This window comes from Ascaphus truei, chromosome 17, assembly GCF_040206685.1.
Source record: "Ascaphus truei isolate aAscTru1 chromosome 17, aAscTru1.hap1, whole genome shotgun sequence".
NCBI classification, from domain to species: domain Eukaryota; kingdom Metazoa; phylum Chordata; class Amphibia; order Anura; family Ascaphidae; genus Ascaphus; species Ascaphus truei.
The window spans coordinates 16672265-16695033 of record NC_134499.1 but is presented as its reverse complement, the minus strand read 5'-3'; the positions used below and the strand labels follow the sequence as shown (position 1 = coordinate 16695033).

The following is a 22769-nucleotide window of genomic DNA, read 5'->3' as shown; positions in this document are numbered from 1 at the left end:
CCCACGCACTGCCAGGGCAGTGCAGGCGCAGCGGCGTGATGGCGGAGCTCCGCGAGACACATCGCGCACGCGCACGGGTTGCTCGGCAACCAGGAAGCAGGAGAACGTGGGGGAGCTGCTGGAGCCTCCCACAGGCGGAGACTTGCTGAGTAAACCGCATGACGTCATCACGTCGCGACGTGCATCGCGCACGCGTGCGGGTTGCCCGGCAACCAGACCTAACATCAGGAAAGCCTAATTGCAAGCTGTTTTTGATCAGTGTCTCTCTGACACCATTGGTGGACCAGTACACACCCCTGCAAGGTAATTGGACCCTTCCCACTTATATACCTGCTTCTGCCTGTCCTTGATTGCTGAGCATAAACTCCTGTTTATGCATTGTGCTCACCGCTGCTGTCGAGTCTTGTCTTGAACTTTTGTCTGTCCTGTTTGACCCTGCCTGTTACTTGGATTTCTACACTCTCCAGCGCTTTGACCCCGGCTTCGTTATTCGACTACTCTACCTTCTATTACCCCGGACCTTGGCTACGAAACTCTACCTACCCGGACTCTCCAACCCTGGAACACGGCAAGTACCCTGACTACCCTGACCTCTCCAACCCTACGACGCGGTACGACTAGGACTACGCATTCCGGACAGGACTGCGTGGTTGTGGGTCGGTGCCTATACAACCCCACCTCAGCCCCGCGGTCTTCCGTCCTGTTTGTGGTGAGCGCAGCGTGACAATGGTAAAATTGATCTCTTCTACAGCACGGAGTTGGCGATCTCGTAGCATATTGAGTTAGGGGCCTTAAAGGGCACCTATAACTTTATATTGGCGTAAGGACACAAAGAATCATGGCTTAGTTCTCCAGGAAACATGCACACATTTGACCAGCCAGCTAAGCAAAAAATGACCTGCAAGATGAGAAATGTGATGCTTATGCAAGCCAAAAGGTTTCATTATTACAAAGTGAATTTCATCACCACAGGGATGCATTAAAACCATTCAACCTTGCATCAGCTCATATTTCAAATGTGTACAGTTTTTCATCCAGAAGGCTTAAATTATGCACATTTTCTGTTGTGCGGCCCTTTTGTAAAGGCAGCAAAGCTAATTGGCTTATGAAAATTAGTTATTTTTAGCCACGATTTCAATGTTTCTTCTTATCTCTGCTAAAAGCCCTTTGATTAGGAGCTGCTGCGGGGTTGACATTTTTGCATTCCATGTTCAATACTGTACATTATTGAATAAAAAAAATCCTTGCTATCTGAACTCACAAATAAATTAGGTACATGGAATTTCTGTTCAACTGCGACAAAATGACAGGGCAAGTTTAGATTTACGTGCAGGACTACACAGAAACGAAAAAGCCTTAATATATAAGACAAACACGCATTGCTTACTTACAAGGCATATGAGATTGAATTGAATGCAAATCGATATTTTTTATCAATAATACGATCAGTTAAGAAAATATGTACATGTCTGCAGTAGTTTTTTGAAAGGACTGTAATTACTATATTCATTACAATATGCAGGCTTGCTTTTTCTATAAAACGAACTTTAAGACATGCACTTAACATGCTTTCTTAGCATGATATTTGCCTTGCAACTAGGGTTACTATTTCCCCCCCGTATGCAGTAGAAAGACTTCACAAGGTCTGACATGGTGCTAACCTCAGTTTACTTTTACTGCAACCACATAAATTAGACATACAGTATACAAAACATGTACTGTGAGCATTTTTGACATGCTTAACGCAACCCCTCATAATCAGACAGCTGTGTTGACGATTGAATAGGACAATGCAGAAAACGTCTCTGTACGTGCTGTGTGGATCAGCCCTTTTCCTGAAATGAGCTCATACAACCGAAAAGTTATTAATATAAATACGTCTGTCTTAAAACACGGCTTATTCGGCTCTCTAGCTGGAAATGTTTCCAGATCCCATTGCTGCGATGTTGTTGTGGTCTCTCATGCTGTACAAGAGGTTATTGCTTTACTTTGAGACGCCGCTAGCGATCCATCTGATGTAAGTGGACCTTGGATGACTTGCAGTCGCCATCTTTCTGAAGCACATTAAAGGTGTCTGTGATCATAAGCTTTTTGGGACTGTTTTCGCCTAATTTTTTCACCAGCCGTCAAATCCTCAAAGCAGATGTCTCTTTGATTGCACTTTTTGCCTGACTTGCCTTTTATAGTCCCCTAATGGGGGCCTCTGTCGGAGAGAAATGATGGGGAAGCATTATGACATCCTTGTAAAATAATAGACTCAATTTTCTTCTTCCTTTTCTAATGCAGCCTTTATCTGCAGTGAGCGTGTGTAGAGGCAGTAAAGCAGTTTTAAGAAGGAAGAAGGCAAAATGTTTTGTTTTTTTTGCATATTGATTAAGTGGTCATGGTAATGTTATTGCCAATTCAGACTATAATATCCCTTTCATAGCTGAAGGGGCCTAAAACACTGACTGAACCGATTTGCATCTGGAAGCTGGCAGCTCAATGGGCTAGTACAGGGGTGGCCAACTCCAGTCCTCAAGAGCCACCAACAGGCCAGGTATTAGGGGTATCCTTGATTCAGCACAGGTGGCTCAGTCAAAGACCTGACCTGTTGGTGGCCCTTGAGGACTGGAATTGGCCATTCCTTGTGATGTTTAGAACCATCTTCCTGCAGCTGGCGGGCTCCAATTCTGCCCCAAAGATATGTAAACCCCCTCTTGGATTACTATGTGCATTTAAGGGGTTAAGGACCCTAAAGGGTTAACTGCATGGGCTTATTGCAAAGTATCGTGCCCATTCCATATTTATTGCAAAATAGCTCAGCAGATTCTTAGCTACGCCCATATTCTGGAAGATGTTGGTCCTGCAGGATATTAAGTATAATTCTAACCACGCCCACCTTCTAGAAGATTTATGCCTGACACCTGCGTCAGAAGGACTAAGCAACATCCTAACCCCTTCCCCTGTATCCAGGGTGCTGGTGATCTCAGAGGAGAGTATATATAGAGCTGCAGAAGCTTATAGGCCCTTAGGTTCCTGGCAGACAAGTGGAGAGGAGCCTCATTGTACATAGTATGTCTTTTTATGTGTGACTATATGTTTGTGAGCATGGTCATCGTTATTATTCAGTTACGGAAATATGTCCCTTATTTTAAAAAGGGCCCCTTATAATGAAGGGTAAGGAGCATCCTACCCTCCTGTCGCATACAACACACCTGTGAACACGTGACCTGCATATGGGACAAGGGTTAATACACAGCTCTCTAGGTGGCCCACATTTCACCTTCCACAAAGCTCCCTCAAATGAACAATATCTCCTCTCAATTTGTCCCTATATACCACCTGTCACGAACAGAGCATGTGACTTAGAAATGCAACCAGGGTTAATACAAAAGGCTACTCTAGCCAACTTGCCTTTCTCCTGCGAAAGGTAGTTTCAATGAGTTAATATGTATCCCTTACTCGATTGCAATCATATCTATCCGCTGCCACCACCCAAAAAAATGCCTATATATATATTTGCAAGGTACCTGTTTATTAAAGAAAAACAAATATGCATTTCACACACAAAAATGTGTCAGAAAATATAAATACTCTCTACAAAGCGTGCAACGGTTCATTCAGAGTCCCAAAGCATCACTTATTAAAGATTGTTTTAATATATATAAATATATATAAAATATATATTTAATATATAAAAATACAGTGCTTTAGATTACAGGAAAAGATTATTACAAAATCCTACGTTACAATAAATGCAGAACATTTTCTTAAAATAAAAGGATAAAACAAACAGAATTCCCTATAAGTTACCACAAGTCATAAGTTATTCCCAGAGAGGGCACTGACGCAGAAAGATGAAAAATCCTGTGTCTGATCCAAAACACACCTCTGTTGAATTCTGATTTTCTATTCAGACATGCCAACATTTATGCCCAGACCTTTTTTCATTGAAACACACATAAGACACACGCCTGTTGTAAATCAGCATGTGGGTGAAAAAAACAAAAACAGGTTCTTCTGGTGTTTAAAATATGACTCGATATATAAAAGGCCTCATAACTTTATTTCTATAATACTTAGACACCATCTTCACCGTTATGTCTATAGAAAGTAGTTCACATACACACCATATAAAATATAAATACATATAAAATTTGACAGCCTAACGTCTATTTTCGCAGGAGAAACAGTTGTCTGTCTTAGGCACCTCTTACCCATGCAGTGTATATATGATTTGATTTGTCTTATTGCAACAATGTCAAATATGTACCTTTTAGTATTCAGAATAGATGTCATCACATGATATTCTCATTTTTAATAAAGTTCTCCAACTAAGCGGTGACCTGTGTGTCACCCCTCTCTGTGATGCACAAGTGATCATTCAAGAATGTTACAGTTTTCTTTGCGGCTGACAGTCCTGGATCTGGCTATCATCTATAGCCATGTCAACTACACACGTTTCACTTTTAGTTGGCCATCCGTGATAGCCCCCCCTCTTTGTAGATCAGCACAGATCCAGGAAGGCTATTGACCTGTCATAAACCTAATTTCTTTTATTTTTAACATAATTTCTAAACAACGTTAACCCCTGAAGCACCAGATTGATTAAAATATTTAATATCCCCTGCCATTTTTATTACACCTCCCTAAAGAGAATATGCGTGACAGTCAGACCTTCGAGAAGGGCCCCAGAGTATCACATAGGGGACTTGCCGATAGACAAGCCCAAACCGCATACTATATCGGTTCATCACAAGGAGTGTCCCCACTTCACAATGCACACTATGAAGTAAAGAATGTCTAGAAGAAAGTGCAAAGAAATGCCTCCATGGTGAAATAAGTTTGGGATTTTAATGGATAAAATAATAATAATAATAATAATAATTAAAATACACTCACACAGCGCAGGCAAGCAAAGAATGAATTGTCCTTCTCCTTTCCTTCTACGCATTTCGCTAGAACACAACTAGCTCCTTCAGGGATATAAGGTATCTCATGAGTGAAAAATCACCCTGCTGAAATACCCTCTGCTGCTGCCCTATTGGTTGATCAGATAACCAATAAGTGCTATCAGGCTTGAAGCTTGATTGCTAAACACACAATCCTCTTACTACTTGTTGGCAATCAGGACTAACACTGTCCCAAAACATCAGTGATAATAATAATAAATCATACATAATAATATACAACTATATCGTAAACATTGAGTGCCAGATAGCTAGTGTAATACATCAATTTGAGTGATTCTCAATTCTTATATCGGATATTAATACAGCCATATAGATGTATAGCATATTAAAAAATACACACTTATACAGATGCAGCGGCCGTTATTTGAACATTTACTTGAGTACATCCCGCGTTACGCCGTGTGGTGGACCCGAGATGGTCAGTTGCAGACTAATGGCCCGCCAGAGTAACACAGCAGGGTTCCCTGCTGTGTGAGTCCTACCGGGGTCTGCCTTTCTGTAATAAACGTGCAGTAAAAGGTAGGCTGAATCAGTCACTCTAACTGCGCGCCTCTTACAGGCGGTCGCGGGTTTTTTTATTAAAATTCTAACATTACAGTATTGTAGCAGGGGGTCTCCGGAGCTGAACCGCTTCCCGAGATACAGGCCCCGTTATGGGGTGCCGATATCCCCATTGTAAAATCCGGTGGGTCATGTGACCGTGGGATCTAAACAAAGCAGAGGGATACCGGTACCCGGGGGCCTGTATCTCGGGAAGTAGGGGTCCCCCGACCTGAAACCAATGCGGTTCAGCTCCGGAGACCCCTCTGCTACATTACCGTAATGTTAGAATTTTAATAAAAACCCCGCGATCGCCTGTGAGAGGCGCGCTGTTAGAGTGACTGATTCAGCCTACTTATTACAGAAAGGCAGACCCCGGTAGGACTCACACAGCAGGGACAAATGCTGTGTTACTTCGGCGGGCCGTTAGTCTGTCGCGGCGCAACTCAGCCGGATCACGGGCATATCTCGAAATTACATTTCGAGATTTGTTCGAATAACTGCCGCTGCATCTGTAAGTAGGCCTAGATGTAATTGTGAAACAAATAACTACAGCAAATACATACATTCACATATTGGATAAAAAAAACTTGTCATAATTTAGAGAGAGAAAGTAGGGAATATAAACAAATACATATAATAATGAATTCCCTATCAACTCAATCTTAGCTGAACCACACAAGCAGATATAATGAATAATTAACTTCATCAGAAATAATAATAGACTAGTGGGTACCTAAAGTGCAAAATATAATAAATTAATGATAAAATTCATGGGAAGGATAAACATATATACACAAATAAATACATACATACATACATGAGTATAAGGAATATATAGACACACATATACTCATAAATCCTCCTATATTAATCATATAATGCATTCAATTATAAAAACAGAATAATAACGCTAAATATTAGAATACTAAATTTAAAACATAAAATATAATGTAAAAAAAAGTGAGAGTTCATACTTAAAAAGGATTTATTCACTAAATCGTTTTCAATAAAGGCGGCCAAGTCAAAGTCTGCATTGGGACCGTGGGGGGGACATAGTTTGGAGTGTGTGAACCCAAAAGTTCTCTCTTCGATGGAGTCTATTGAACCTATTCCCTCCCCTTAGGTCGGGCTGAATTAATTCTATGGCTTTAACTGTGAGGCATGTAGGATCTTTATTGTGGTGCAATCTCTGTTATCTCCAACTTTCCCACTCTCCACTGCACCATTATTTATACACCTCTCTCCCAACAACTTATTTACCCCTCAATAAAAAACACCCACACAAATACTCTATTCACACCCTCTATCTACTCCTTCCTGCTGCTGGGGATCTCCCCTAGGCCTGAACCCAGACATACACACCTGAACTCACCCATGCATCCCTGCCATCTTTTCCCCTGTAAATGGTATTAACCTTCTCATCTAATACTCACTAACCTTAAAACTCACCCCACAAGTTAAGCATCCCAACAGCCTGCACTCATGGTTACTATCCCACACTCGGCCACTCCTACCACCCATTGTGGCCAAGCACTGCCATACACAGCACTTATTCCCTCACCTGCTGTCTCTGTAAGTCTCCCATCAAACATCTTAGATTGTAAGCTCTTCGGGGCAGGGATTTCCTTTCCTATTGTCTGATTTTGCTGCACTTACTGTATTATTATAATTCCCTGTACTGTATTCTTTGCGAAGCGCTGAGTACACTTTTGGCGCTATATAAATAAAGACATACAATACACCGTGGTTCAGGTCCGATTTCTATGTTCCTGTGATGTTCTAAAAATCGACATTTAGGCTCCTTTTTGTTCTGGCCACATACAGTTTGTGGCAGGGACACTCGAGAACATAAACCACAAATGTGGTACTGCAATTTATGAATTGTTTGATGTCATCTGTCTTGCCTGAAACACATGATATGTTTTTGACCTGATGTACAAAGCCACAGGTGTACAAAGAGTATTCCCATATTTGTAAAATCCTAATGGTTTGGTTGGTAACCACATAGTGTATTGTTCATTTGTGTTCTGTTCCTTCCGTAATTGACTGGATACTAAAATGTTCTTCAGGTTCTTACCTCTTCTGTAAGTGACCATGGGTTATTCGGAAAGAGTGGTTCGCAAAATCAGGTCTTCCTTCAGAATGTGCCAATGTTTTTTAATTATTTTATTTATTTTAGAGGCCCCCTCACTATACGTGGTGATGAATCTGACGTGGTTGTTAGTCCCGGCTCTTCCCTTTCTTCAGCAGTATCCCTGTATCACTTATCAATGTTTTCCGATCCAGGCTCATAGCTCTCTTGAATTATTCGGACAATTTTGTGGGTCATAGTTCTTAGCAATGAGGTGTTCTTCCAGAACATTAGCCTCTTGGATAAAATCCTGTTCCCTAAAGTAGTTCCTCTTCAGCCTCTGGAATTGACCAAAGGAGATATTATTTATCCACTCTGGATGATGACTACTCCTGGCACCTAAAAACCCATTCTGTCCACGGTCTTTCTATAAAGCTTTATTTCAAATTGAACCACTTATCTGTAAAGAGTTCAATGTCTAAAAATGGCATCTTCTTAGGAGTCAATATTAGAAGTAAATTTAAGGTTAAAATTGTTAATATTATGTAGCCCTGCTTCCTATCGAACACAGGCCGCTACTCGGTGCTGTATCACCTGTAGGCTCGCAGGGCCTAAGTCTCTGCAACGGAGAGCCTGGGGTACTCGCGCAATACTTATAATGGGTGCAGCGCCTCCACCTGCGACAGCTCCCGCCGGAGGGGGAGTGGACCTTCGCAGGACGTATACACGATAAATACCACCACACAGCAGGATACCTTAACCGAACGACTTTACTTTCATGCAATACCTTACACATATATGACATCAGCGCACTCCCTAGAGGAGACACTCTATTTGCGTCACGGTGGACGCCAACTCTCCCGGGTCCCTCCACCGGGTGATCCCACCCCGTGTCCAATCCCCTTGGGATATGTCCTCCCACCCTGAAGTGAGTCAGAATAGATATGTATATGTGAGTGTGACTGCGCAGCCACTGTGTCCCGTATGAAATGATGGTACCGTTGGTGTACTTGTAGAAATACCTGCGGTATCCGGTACTGCTACAATCTTCACAAAGGCTCCGCTGGAGATAGAAGTCATCCTTCCCCGCACGTGGCGGTCCAGGCCGATCCCACCCGGACACGCGGCGGCTACTAGCGGGGTCTGAGCCCAGACCTCCCACCAAATAAAACAATCCTGCTTTCGTTCTTATGGCACTAATGGGAATCAGGAACCTCAATATGGCAATCCCTAGCTCTGCTTGTCTCTACTGGGACTCAGGGCCTGACTGGGCCTGGGGCAGGCGGCCTACACGTCTCCTCTCCTCTCCAGCCAGATCTGAGCCAACGTGTGCGCAACCCCCTCCTCCTCCTTCTCCCAACTCTCAGCCCATTGGCTCCACTGTATCACGGGGTCTCCGCGGGGCTGCTGGGACCCGTGTCTCGCTACCTCCCTCCAATTAGCACTCTCCTCCTTCGCGGGCTTTGGCCAAACACTCTGCGCAGGCGCAACCTCTGTGTAGGTTAGGTCCACACAGGTGCCAACCAGAACATGGCGTCTTGCATGATGCGTGGCCTCCGTATCGGAGTACTCTCTATGCAGCGCACCCTCCCCCAACATCTAAAGGGGGAAAGGGGATCCCTACTACAATTAATATACTTAATAAAATCATCCAATGTCTCCCTCACTCCTTTCCATACGATGATGATATCTTTGATATATCTATTCCATTGGATGATGTAATATTCTTCCCATTTGCCCATTGTAAGAGACCTATGCAGAGGTATACTCGGGGAGACCGATTTGGGGGAAATTAAACATGGCTTTATTTAGCCTGTCACTCTAAACGGCAGTTTAAGGCAAAACATAATACAAAGAAACACACACCTACTCCACTTTGGAGACTAAATAAACAGTACATGCCCTAGCTATCTGACTGGCTGGATAGGCCAGTTCTCAGTCCAAAACACATAACATATTATCAGGGCATAATGTATATGAAAGTCTTATCTGAGTATGCTGGTACGGCGTCTCCAGTTTCTCCAGGCAAACTTCAGATGTAGGTGTTGCAGTCCTGCTGCTCCCTTGAGGGCCCACTCTCTGGCAGGTTCCTGGGTCCTATGTGTCCAGGAATATATCTGGCCTCCAGGTGTCTTGCTATCAGCACACAGCCCTTCTGTGTGCTCAAGACTTCATCTCCTCTGTCAGCACAGTGTGTCTGTGCGAAGGAGTCTCCTGGTCTGTCCTCAGCAGGGTTTTTTTTACACTCCTCTGATAACCCAGGTGGAGCTGGTTAATTGACTCGCTGCAATTAACCAGCTCTCTGCTGGATTTCTCAGACCACTAGAGGCAGCTTTATTTAAACAGGGATACGTCCCTGTTACACCCATATATAAATTTGCGTAGCTAGGGGAAACTTTAGTCCCCATCGCTGTACCGCATACTTGAAGAAAAAAATCTCCCTCAAAATAAAAATAATTTTGATTGAGGATAAACAAGATGGAATCTAAAATGAACTCTCTCTGTTTTACATCTATATGGCCATGTGCATCTAAAAAATGTTTAACCTCTTCATCACCTTTAGAATGGGGAATGCACGTATAGAGCGTCTCATTCACCAACTAGTTTTCAACGTATTTTTTTCCTACTGCTGCCCGTATATTACCTATATTCTATATATTTGTATCTGTTTTTATTGCTATACATTGGTTTTAACACCATTAACTGTGATTCTAACACCCACAAGAGTTTTCTCTGAGCGCACGACGTGGGTTGTTTTCTTTCTTTCTTTCTTTTTTTTTAACTTTTATTTTTATTGAAATTTTCAAACATAGATGGGAAGGGGAGGGGTGCAAAAAAAAAAAGGATGGTGGGAAGGGGGAGGGAGGGAAACAAACATTTTATATCAGAATTCTTATAGGCAGCAACAATCACATTACATGTCAAACAACATTGAACAAAAAACACATTCTACACATCACCCCCGGACCCTGTTTCCTTCCGGGATCATTCCTGTATCCAACATCCCAGGGATCCCAGACCATGTCATACTTTTTTGTAAGTTGTGTGGTGGGGCTACTACAAGCTCTAAACAGATAGTGTAAGGGGAAAAAAGTCCCATAAATACATATAATATGGCAATATGTCCAGAAAAAACAGAAGCTTGACTGTGAGGATAAGTATAACTCTGGATCAGTAAAGTCTGAAAATAGGTACAAGCAGGGTAGACGTCCACCAGGTATATCTGAGTGAGAGCTGGTAGGGATATGACAAAAGAGGAAATAATATTGTTGTACCTCTATGTCCCAGTCCAGTGTATTCCTCTCCGTACTGGGTAGTTACGAGTCCCTTGGCTGTGAAGGGCACTGTGGAGACAAAGTGCCTTCCTCCTGTAGGTTTAGACCCTTTGGAGCTCCCGAGTGTTGGAGCTGTGTGGAAGCAAATCCTCACCTCCGATCCGTCCGGGAACGCTCCGTCAGGTACTGCAGTCAGATAGTCCCACGTGGAGACGTCGGCATCGGCGTCTTCCCATCAGTCTTCCCATCAGATCCGTATAGCACGTCCTCACCGCAACTGTGCGTTCGTCCAATCAGAGAAGTACTCCTTGAGAAAGGGCTGTATAGCCCGAAACGCGCGGGAGGTTTTTTTCTGTTCTGTTTTGTTTGTTTTTGTTTTTAATGTAGTGTAATAAAGATTTTTTACTTTTTCACTTACTTGGCGAGTTGAAGGTGATTTTTTCCCGAATTAGATGTCCTATGCCAATCGATTCTTTTCCGTGCATACTTTCTTGTAGTATGATTTAGAAATGAGGTGAGTTTTTCCATTAGTTGTACTTCCTTTACCCCTCTAATAACCTCTCTTCTGGAGGGCGGGAGTGTCTTTTTCCACGCTGCTGCTACAGCCCATCTAGCCGCTGTTAGAATATGCAACATCAATTTAAGTGTATAATGATTCACATTCTCCATGGGTTTGGCTAGAATAATTAAGGTTGGGTCGAGCGGAATCTTAATATCTGTAACATCTTTTATACGTTTCAAAACTGTCTTCCAGTATGTCTACAGTATTTTACTGGACAATACCACCAGATGTGCGCCAGATCTCCTATCGGTCTACATTCCCTCCAACATCTATCCCAGGTCCCCGGGAACATCTGCTTTAATCTTTTGGGGGCGTAATACCAACGTAACAAAATTTTGTATATATGTTCTCTTTTGTTACATTACATTTAGAGGTTTTACCCTCATTCTCCCATATATCTTCCCAGTCCTCCCTTGTTATTTCAGTCTGGAAATCCAGAGTCCACTATTCCATATATTTATGGGCCGGGGTATCCTTTTTGGGGATTAAACCTTGGTGCAGAAATGATATCAGCCCCTTTTGATACTTTTTTGTTTTGCATAAATCTTTGAATCCTGTGTATGTAGGGAACTCCTCCTCATAGAAACCCTGCTGGACAAAATGTCGGACCTACATATATTTAAACAACTCTAGACGCAACAAAACAGCTTTTGGTTTAGACTTATGTACAGTATCTGGTCGATAACATTAATAATTTTTCTTGTGTTGTCCTATGCCTGACGTTCGCTCTCAAAGCCTACCTGATCATAATGAATTAATCTAGGAAGTATTGGATTCAATCTATTAGCTAAAATGTTACTATAAATTTTCAAATCCGTATTAAGCAATGAAATTTGTCTATACGCAACATAAAGGATCCTTTCCCTCTTCTGGAATCACCACTATATTTGCCTTCGTCATCTGTGGGGGGATTTGTTTTCAGCTAAGAAAAACCATTAAATAAGTCTAACAGACAATGCCCTAAAATTCCTATAACATTTTTATAAAACATTTGAAAAAAACATCTGGGCCCAGGGCCTTTGATGGTTTCAATGAGCCAACCGCCCTCCCAAGCTCTAATTTAGTTATTTTTGCATTTTACATTTTATGGTCATCCTCTGTCAATTTTGGGAGATTACAATCTCTTAAATAATCTTTGATCTGGGTCAGGCCAGGGATTTTAGTATTCGGGATTGAATTATCTAGGTTGTAGAGCTCCCTTTAAAATGTACCAAATTCCTCAGCCATCTTTGAGGGAGTATATGTTACTTCTCCCCCTTTTATCTTAATAGCAGGGACCGATGCCCTAGACCTGATCCCTCTAACTTTCTTTGCCAATATATGGTCTGCCTTATCTCCCTTATCATAGTATGTTTGCTTAGTCCACTTACGAGCCTTCTTTACATCCTCCAGTTGTAACCTCTTGAGTTCCTCCCTTGCCTGGCTAAGAATTTTATACATTTTCCTAGACAGGTTTTTTTATGTGTTCTTTCCAGCGTTACAATTTTGTCCATTCAATATTTTTGCTTTTCCATTTTCATTCACTTTCTGTAAGATACTTTTGAAATAAACTGTCCTCTAATCGTGGCTTTATGTGCTTCCCATAAGATTGCTGTCGATTCACAAGATTCCATTATTAGTTTGGAAATAGTTTTTGAGTGAGTCTCTAATTTGTGAGTTAATCTCCCGGTGATTTAGTAATGAATCATTCATCCTCCAGTGGAATGATTGAATCCTGGCAAATGGGGATTCAAACAAAATCGCAACCGGAGCATGGTCCGACCACGTAATAGACCCTATATCTGAATGAACCAATACTTCCAAAATATTTGGGGTTACAAATATATTATCTATTCTAGAGTACGATTCGTGAGGGGGCGAGTAAAAAAGAATAATCTCTCTGTCCTTCATGCGAGTGACACCAGGCATCGAGCAGACCAAAATCTTTCATTTGCAATCTAAATTTCTTCGCTACCCTATATGTTAGTGCAGAGTGTGGCTGCCCTGGATGTGTGGATTTGTCCAAATCCGGGTCGATACCATATTAAAATCGCCTCCAAAAATCATTGAGTGTTGTCCACTATCCCCAATAGACTCCAATGTTTCCCTTAAAAATACAATTTGTCCCTGGTTAGGTGCGTATACATTCACAAGTGTGATATGTAGGCCTGAGAGGAGTCCATGAACCACAAGGGACCTCCCACCTTGGTCTCTTTTAACCTCCAATATCTGGAACGGGATATCATGTTTTATCAAAATCGCGAGACCCCTTTTTTTACCGGTAAAAGAAGACTAGAATGCTACAGGGTATATCCCGCTAAACGTGTTTGGAAGCTCTTGGGTGTCAAAATGCGTCTCTTGCAGAAAAACAATATCTGCTTTCAGTTTCCTAAGTTCTTTAAGGGCCAATCTACACTTACAATTACTATTAAGGCCCTTAACATTCAGAGAGACTAATGGCGTTTGACTAGTCATTCCCAGTGACTTGTCTCTCTATCCCTCGTGAAAGTTGTGCTCGAAAAGTTTTAACGGTTGTAATGGACATCTGGGAAAAAGGGGGGAAAAAAAGAGGGGGAGGGAAATTTCCAATGCTGGGAACTTGGAAAAAAACAACAAACAAAAATAAAATTGAAAAGTAAGATGAGTGTATCCAGCCACTCAACCCAATTTTGAGGCCAGTCCCTAAATGGCCTGGCCCTACTGGGGACGACTTGACGTCAGGCATACAGGGCTCCCTTCCACCCCATATACCCCACCCACATTTACTCTCAACCTCCTATCACACCTTAATTATAGATTGCACAAGATGTGCCTTTAAAAAATAGGTTGATTCCTGACAATTTTAAAACCCCTAAACCTATCCAGCTTGTCGCATAATAATATAGCACAGTTGGAGTGAAGGAAAGGAAATATACCCGGGGAAAAATATACATCACACTTAATATTTCTTATTTTAAACACTCAAAAACTGTTAAGATTAAGTTCACAAGCAGGGGCTGCTATTGTCCTTTAGTAGAAATTGAATGTCCGTTATATCTGTAGCTTGAGTATTAGTGTGGCGCGCAACCCCTCAAATAAACCATCTCTTTCGAATCATTGGGCTAGGGCCCACTCACCAACCGCTTGACCCCTCAGTCCATACGTTTCCCAGCTCCGTGCCAATATCGTTTTTAGAGATGCCACGAGGTGGCTTCTCCCCTCCACAGAGATAGTCTGTCACCTAATCAGAAGGAAGGTGACCCCACAGGTGATCACAGACAGAGCCATACCTACAATGGTACCTAAAAGATATAAGAGGGATGAAAAAAAAACAGAGAGAAAAGACAAAAGCTGCGGAATCGACGTCAATTTCTTTGGACCGCCATGGATCGCCAACTCGTCGACCAGCGAGACCACCGCAGGCTCATACTGAAACTTCCAAAGTTTTGGGTGGACAACAAAAAGGGACTCAGCAGAGCCCTCTCAAGAACGTAGCAGGTCCTGGCTCTTACCTCTTCGGGCTGTCGTCCCCTTGTCCGATCGTTTATCCTCTAGATAGTCACCTTCAGATCTTTGCTGCTGACCCGATCTATCATAGGGTTCCAGTCCTAGCGCTGAGAGAAAAGATAGCAGATCGAAACCTGTTTCCCTTCGTGGTTAACGATTAGGTGGAACAGGAAGCCCCATCGATAGCGAATCCCCTTTTCCTGGAGTATCGCTGTCACCGGTCACAGTCCTTCTCGCCTTTCTGTAGTCAATCTGGACAGGTCCTGAAAGATCTGAATATGGGCTTTTTCTAAATCGATTGATCCTTTATTTTTGCAGCCCTTTATAATCCTATCCTAAGTTGCGTATTGATGAAGCCTCAATACCACATCTCTGCTTCTTCTGGGATCATCAAATCTCGGACCCAACAATCTATGAACTCTGTCCATCAGCATTTCACTGTCTTGTAGTTGGGGGTCAATTGACAAAAAGAGTCTCTTAAGATATGGTTGCGGGGCTTCCGCGGGTACCGTCTTCGGGATATGGCGAATTCGTAAATTCTGCCTCCGCTCCCTATTCTCCAAATCATCATACTGTCTCTCATGGCTCGAACCTCTTCATTGAGACGCAGGACCTCATCGTCCGTATTTACCTTATTTTGTAAGGTAACGTCCATCTTGTTTTCCAGCTCTGTGGTTCTTTTAGACAGTGAAAAAATGTCTGCTTTAAACTCTAACACTGCTTTATCCAAAGATACCTGAAACCCAGCTTGCAGTTCCCTGAGCATGACCTGAAGGTCCTGCTTGGTGAGTGCAGTGTCTCTCCCTGCTGTGCCACTCACCCCTTCCTCTGAATCTTCCTGCCCCCCAGCCGTGTCCCTCTGCTTCTCTGCAGGCTCTTTGTCTCTCTGTTCCTCCTGTGCTGATTCCAATGGCCTCAGCGCCATCTTTCTTTTTCTCCACATGGAGAGTCACCAGCGAATCGGGACAAATCTGGGGCCATGGCTTTACGGTCTTACTTCGGGGGCATCTCCTGATGTTCCCCTGCCGGCCGCCGTGGTTTTTAAATCAATACGAGGTGCCGATCGGAGGCTCTATTGAAATTTAACGAGCGGAATGCACGGAGCTTCACTAGCACACGTGTATGCGTCATTTCTTTCTTTTTAACACTAAGCATACTATGTACTAGAGCAGGGGGGCTCAACTTCAGTCCCCATGCCCCCCCCCCAACAGCTCAGATTTTCAGGATATTCCAGCTTCAGCACAGGTGGCTCAATCAGAGGCTCAGTCTTTGACTGAGCCTCTGATTGTCACCTGTGCTGAAGCAGGGACTGATTGAGCCTCTGTGCTGAAGCAGGGATATCCTGTAAACCTAACCTGTTGGGGGTGCTTGATGACTGGAGTTGAACGCCCCTGTGCTAGAGGATGGAGGTACTCCATTGTCACCCTTTTGTGATTTAATGTTTGGTGTTATGGGGGAACCCCACATATTAAAAGGGGAGAGTCCCCCCCTCTTTACCTGGGCATTGCGTGTGCTGTGCGCCTTGGCATTTTGTAAATACACCCAATTCTTCAAAATATCAATAATATTTATTTGGTGTTGTGGGGTGGAGGTGAATTCTTTTCCATCCCCAGTTTGAGCACAGAACTTACTGTCATGTGTCGATGAAAACGAACACATTTTTTGTTGTTGCCTTCAATACTAATGTGATAACTGTTGCTCATGTTCCGGAGAATTAACAAAACCTACGTGGGCCTAAGTATCACTTTATTTTTTTCCAACTTAATTGCTCTTCTTACAGTGAAGTCCTATGTGTTTAGTGCTGATTATCCTATAAACTGTATTATATGTCAATATTTGTGCAGCCGCTCAGTGTCCTGGGGATTATAGTAATCAAACGACTTGCAGTTTCCATGCAGCCTCTTTAATTAAGTTAATTCAGACATTAGTGTGTCACAGGGAAAGTCTCTCAAGGGGCAAATATTTCATTTATCGCTACTTATTCAAAAAGCCTCATACTTTTGCATTTGCATCCATGACTTCCCATTTTCAAAATGAGCAACCATCAGATGTACTCACTGGGAACATGTGTTTAGAATGCACGGGGCAGAGGGTCAAAGGATGTCTTCTGCATCGCCCACATCCCGTTACATGGGTCTCTTCGCAGTTTCAGCACAAAGAGGCTGAGTTGACCTGTCTCAATGTACAGCAATTCTAAGCATACGTAAAGCAATTCTAAGCATACTGTATTCAACTGCCCAGTAGAAACCCTCTAAAACGTCCTTCTAATTATTTGGGGGACGGCGTGCACCATTCTATAGCTAGAGAGATCAATGCTGCCCCTCATTCTCCTAAACTAGTAAACTAGGGGGGGCAATGCCACCGATAGGTCAGGTTATAAGGATATCCCTGCTTCAGCACAGGTGGCTCAGTCAACGATTGAGCCATCTGTGCTGAAGCAGGGATATCCTTAAAGCCTGACCTGTTGGTGACCCTTGAGGACTGGAGTTGGCCACTCCTGTCCTAAACCCTTGCAAGATCAAACCGAGCGCAACACCACTAACCATGGGGAAACAATCTGAGATTATTTATATACAACTCTATATATAACAGTGGCTGCGCTTCATACAAAATCAAGTTGACTGACCTGTTAAGAACCTGTGTATTTTGGTTACTTTAAAGCAGCTGACCCCCCTGCCAGGCCCCCATTTTATTTTACAGACTGGCTATCAGGGGGGCCCCAAACTTAAGCTGTGCTATCTTCAGCTCTGATATCTTCGGTAAAGGTGATACTTCCTGGTATTTAAATCTGGCACATCACGCAGACCAATAGTAAGCCGCATTGGATGACATTACGACCTTCTTTTGGGTCACGTGACGCCATTTTGTTTCCTTAGGGCCTGGCACGTACAGCAGTAACTTCATTGGTATGTATCTCAGGAACTAGGGGAATCTTGGGGCTGAAAATAGCATGATTCCCATGCTGTAACAACATAGGAGGAAGTATGATGATGCGAGCAGGGAGACGTGCTATTTGATGTTCTGTTTATTGTAATGAGAAGGAGTTTTGGTAGAGTCAATGACTGCACCACTGATTGAGCCACCTGTGCTGAAGCAGGGATATCCTGAAAACCTGTTGGTGGCCCTTGAGGACTGGAGTTGCCCGCCCCTGGTGTAGAACAATGCTCAATATAACAAATGTTTTCAGTAGGAGCTGAAAATGTTAATTGTGAAACGCTAGCAACTATAGCCACTGTTGATTGGAAAAAACGCAAAGGTTAAATTATGTAATAAACAAGCGACCTTCATGTAACATGGGCAAGCCTGTTTCCAACAGATAGACTTGTTGGGTGTTTACCAGGCAGTGATTAATCCCTGCCTGGAGGAAGTCAGGACTACTAAGGAGCCCAGCTAAGGGCAGGTCCATACTGTCTTTGCCTGCGCGGTGGCGTGCGCGTTTGTGACATCACCCGCATGAAGCGGGTGCGTTTTCCGGACGTGGTAGATCGTCAGGGAGGCGTGTCTAGGGGCATGTCAGTGACGTCATGGAGCTGATTTGCCCACATTGGGCGACCCGCTCACGTGACCTGCCCGTCGCACCGAGAAATCAGTTTCAACTGGTTCCTCGCACAACGCGCACACCCTTCTGCTGCCGCGCGCGTCCGTGCGGTCTACGGGCCCGATTAATGCCTTAAAGTAATGTGATCGCGCCGTGCGCGGACACCTCCGCACAGTCTGTGGCAGCATGGACTTAGCCTAAGTCTAGAAAGGGGTTTTGAAAGGCAGGAAAGTGAACTGCTTCTCTGTCTCTCCCTGGTCTGAGTACAGACCACATGTACATGTCCTTGACCCCTAGGGCGGCCAGGGCATGCAGGCCATATCTCTGTGTCCTTGATGCCAAGGGACACCAGTTATCTATATAGATGTATATGGACTTTCATACACTGGAGAAGATGATCTTTGGCCTAGAAAAAGCCTATATTTAATGTTGCAGTACTTGGGCTAGGAAAAGCCTATACTTTCTATTGCTGAAAATAGCTGAATAAAAGCCTACATTATGTTGACCAAAACAAGTCTTCTGTCTTCACAACAGCATGCATCGCCTACACGTCACCTGAATAAAATAGAATGATCTTTGTTATCTTTGTCTCTAATAGCTTACCCCTTGATAAATGTAAAGAATGGCTTTGTTGCTAAAATGGTTACATTACACGATTAGTACCAGGACGGCAGTGATAAGCTTTCTGGTAAACATATACCTTTTTCAAAATAAACATTGTCTTAGGGGCTTCCCCACCCCTAACCGCACCCCCCCCCCCGGCCCCTTCCGTCTCTCTCAGCATCTCTCTTTCCCTTGTTATTTTTCTCTGTATCTTTCTCAGCTCCTTAAACATCCACCACATTTAAACCTCTAATGGCGGAATTGTGTTAGGTCCATTACGTAATTAGTGAAGTAACTGTAGGGCATTTTTGAGACTTTGAAAACCTAAAACGTCTTAAATTAATGCATTGAAAGAAAATTCAAACATAAATAGGAATATCAGTCAAAAACAATATGATTTACATAGCCAAGACTCTGTCACAAAAAAATAATAATTCATGAGTAAGAAATGTGAAGTAGGTCCATGGTAATTACAAAACGATCCAGCCTTTTCCATACAGCTAAAAATGTTTGTAATGTTAAACTGAATTCTCAAGGTGTTTCCAGCGATACGCTGAGAAACTGCTAGGGATTGTACTGTACAGTATGTGGTGACCTGGTTCCCTGATCCTGTGTACAAAGAAAACCTGAGACAGGCATATATTGGGTTTAGGAGATAGAGCACACACACACCATATAACTGGAAGCAAAATGCAGACTCGGTCTGTACTGCCTAAATATGCATGCACAGTATTGGCAATTATTGATTTCACTGCTGTGATGCTGAAAGCGAGAAAAAGAGAGAAAAGCACAAGGAGACGCAATAGTGTAAAACCTTTTCCTTCTAAAAAGAACAATATAACAAACAGTAAGGCCTTTACAGGAAAAAAGAATCTTTAAAACATATATCACCGGTTCAAGGCACGGATGGGTAGTGCAGTTGTTCTATTTGTGATTCCTGCGCGCGTCCATAGCTGCTGCTGAGGTAAGCAGGAGAAGATGACGCAAGATGAAAGGGAGCCTCCTTGGGCTGCGCTTATAGTGCCGGCGACGGTGACGTCACGCTGCGGTCGCTGGAAAAATCAAGTTGACTTGACTTCCACCGATCACGACCAAGCCGTTGCTCCGTCGCGTCTACTATAATACATTTGTTTTGCTGCGACGTTGCGTCGCCGTTACTATAAGCGCAGCCTAACTGTGATGAACTCCAACACACGCAGGATTTCCGTGTGCCTCTCGCAATAAGCAGGGGAATAAGCAGCTACGGACGCAGTGATAGTATTTGTGTTAATTGCACTACTTACCTACTGCATTAAGGTAGAGGTTTCATCACTATAAGAGCACAGCTTTCATTTAAGCAAGTATATTTCACTACACCTATATTGGTTTAATCAATGGCGCACCTGATATATTTTATATATGATCTTGAAAGGATAGATTTTCCTTAAAAATAAATATGTTCACAATGTTGGCCAGACTTTGGAGTTAATCGAAAAATATGTGTTGTGATTTCATTTTGCATTGTAAGTTGCTGTCACTAATTATTTCCTCTTTTTGCTTTACAGGTGAAAGAATGGCTGTGTTTGAATTGCCAGATGCAGAGGGCTTTGGGCATGGACATGACCACTGCTACACGATCAAAAAGCCAGCAACAACTGCACTCTCCTTCACTCTCTCCATCTCCGTCCCCAGCCAAACAACCGAAACCTCAAGCTCCCTCTCAGTCCCTGCAACAACATCAGCAAACCCAGCTACAACCCCAGCAGCATCCACAGAACCAACACCAACAGCAAATCCAGCATCAACCACAAGCTCAACATAAATCGCAAGCCCAACACCAACCGCAAGCCCAACACCAACCGCAAGCCCAACACCAACCGCAAGCCCAACACCAACCGCAAGCCCAACACCAACCGCAAGCCCAACACCAACCGCAAGCCCAACACCAACCGCAAGCCCAACACCAACCGCAAGCCCAACACCAACCGCAAGCCCAACACCATCCGCAAGCCCAACACCATCCGCAAGCCCAACACCAACCGCAAGCCCAACACCATCCGCAAGCCCAACACCATCCGCAAGCCCAACACCAACCGCAAGCCCAACACCAACCGCAAGCCCAACACCAACCGCAAGCCCAACACCAACTGCAAGCCCAACACCAACCGCAAGCCCAACACCATCCGCAAGCCCAACACCAACAGCAAGCCCAACACCATCCGCAAACACAACATAAATCGCAAGCCCAACACCAACCGCAAGCCCAACACCAACCGCAAGCCCAACACCAACCGCAAGCCCTTCAAAAGCCCAAAACTCAACATCAACCACAATCCCAGGTAAAGGCAGGAGTGGAAACATCATTTGGAGCTATGCAGATGGAAAACGTTCATGGTTCAAAAATTCTACCCCCTCAGCAAGCAAAGACTCAACCAGTCAAGCAACGAGAACAGATAAGCCAAGGACACCCAAAACCTACTGGCCCTCAAGAGGTTTTGCGGTCTTCCCCACAACATCCTCAAGCAAAGTTTTCACCAGTTGAACAAAGAAAGACTGTAGGAGGTTCCCCAGCAAAAACTCCAGCTGCTTCATCTCATGGCGCCCAAGAACAAGCCCAGGAGGGCCTCACTGGAAAATTGTTTGGCTTTGGGGCTTCTCTTTTGAACCAAGCGAGCACACTAATTTCTGTTCCAGCAGAGACCACACCACAAAGCCAGCAGTCCCCTGGCAAAGTGCCTCCAAAAATAGTCTTTAGTGATGCAAGCAAGGACGTTGGCTCTAAACCCCAGGGATCTGCGTCTGCTGTACCAAGCAGAGCTGATGGTTCCCATGTTAACAAACAAGGGAAGAAAGAACATGTTGTCAAGCCAATGGATGTGCCGAAAGACAAAGTCATGTGCCCATTGTGTAAAACAGAACTTCACGTGGGCTCCGTTGAGCCTGCAAATTATAACACCTGTACGTCTTGTAGAAAACAAGTGTGCAATATGTGTGGATTCAACCCAACCCCTCACCTGGTGGAGGTAAGGACAGACTTTATCACAATTATTTTGAAACAATGCTCATGTTCCTCCAGGCCGTAGCATAGCATTTGGAGATGGTTGCATTTAATTTGGTAAATATTAGCACTGTATTTCTAGTTCTCAAACTAAAATAATCAGTTAAAAAAAAAAAACTGCAGAGAATTTCATACAACAACTTGTGTGCCTGTAATTTTTGGGTAGAATACAGAAAAGAAATATACCAAATAATAATTAAATAGCAGAACTATTTTGCTTGAACTGCAGCTGTAGTTTCCAAGGCAAATGATTGAATTCAATAGTATTACTTGGCAACATGGTATAAACCAAGGGTGGTCAAAAATACAGAAAATGTAAGATTCAGACAGAATTTGTAGGAACCAGAGTGTGTGTGTATGTGTGTGATGGGGGCAGAGGGGGTGTATGTGTGTGAGGGGTGTGTGTAAGGGGGCAGGAGAGATGGCTAGCACGGCACTCTTCTCCCCCATCTGTAGGTGGCCCTGATTGACACACACACTCACACTGACACTCTCACACTGACAGACAGAGACACCAACCTCCTCCCCACGCCCCTCTACAACGAGTTAGCTGCAATGGCAAAAATTAGAGCGGGGGGGTAATCACGGAGCACTCCCCGCCCCCAACTTCCTTCCCCTGCTTTGTTGCCCCCCCAGTGTTTGTTCGCTTCCTTCCCTCCCCTTCTTCCTGGTCTAAGCATCACACTCCTGACTGACCTGACCAGCTGACCGCTGTTGCAG

The 22769-nt window shown here is 43.7% G+C and overlaps 1 protein-coding gene across 2 annotated transcripts in view; it reads left to right on the top strand.

Annotated features, from left to right (window-relative positions):
- The window catches only part of BSN (bassoon presynaptic cytomatrix protein), a 191751-nt gene that overhangs the window by 24392 nt on the left and 144590 nt on the right, over positions 1-22769 (top strand). For both annotated transcript variants that reach the window (XR_012788565.1, XM_075574062.1), the window contains exon 3: positions 20557-22014. Coding sequence is in view for 1 of the 2 variants with exons in the window: in XM_075574062.1 (XP_075430177.1) it covers positions 20557-22014 (1458 nt within the window). In the remaining variant the exon portion in view is untranslated. The remainder of the gene's footprint in view (positions 1-20556; positions 22015-22769) is intronic.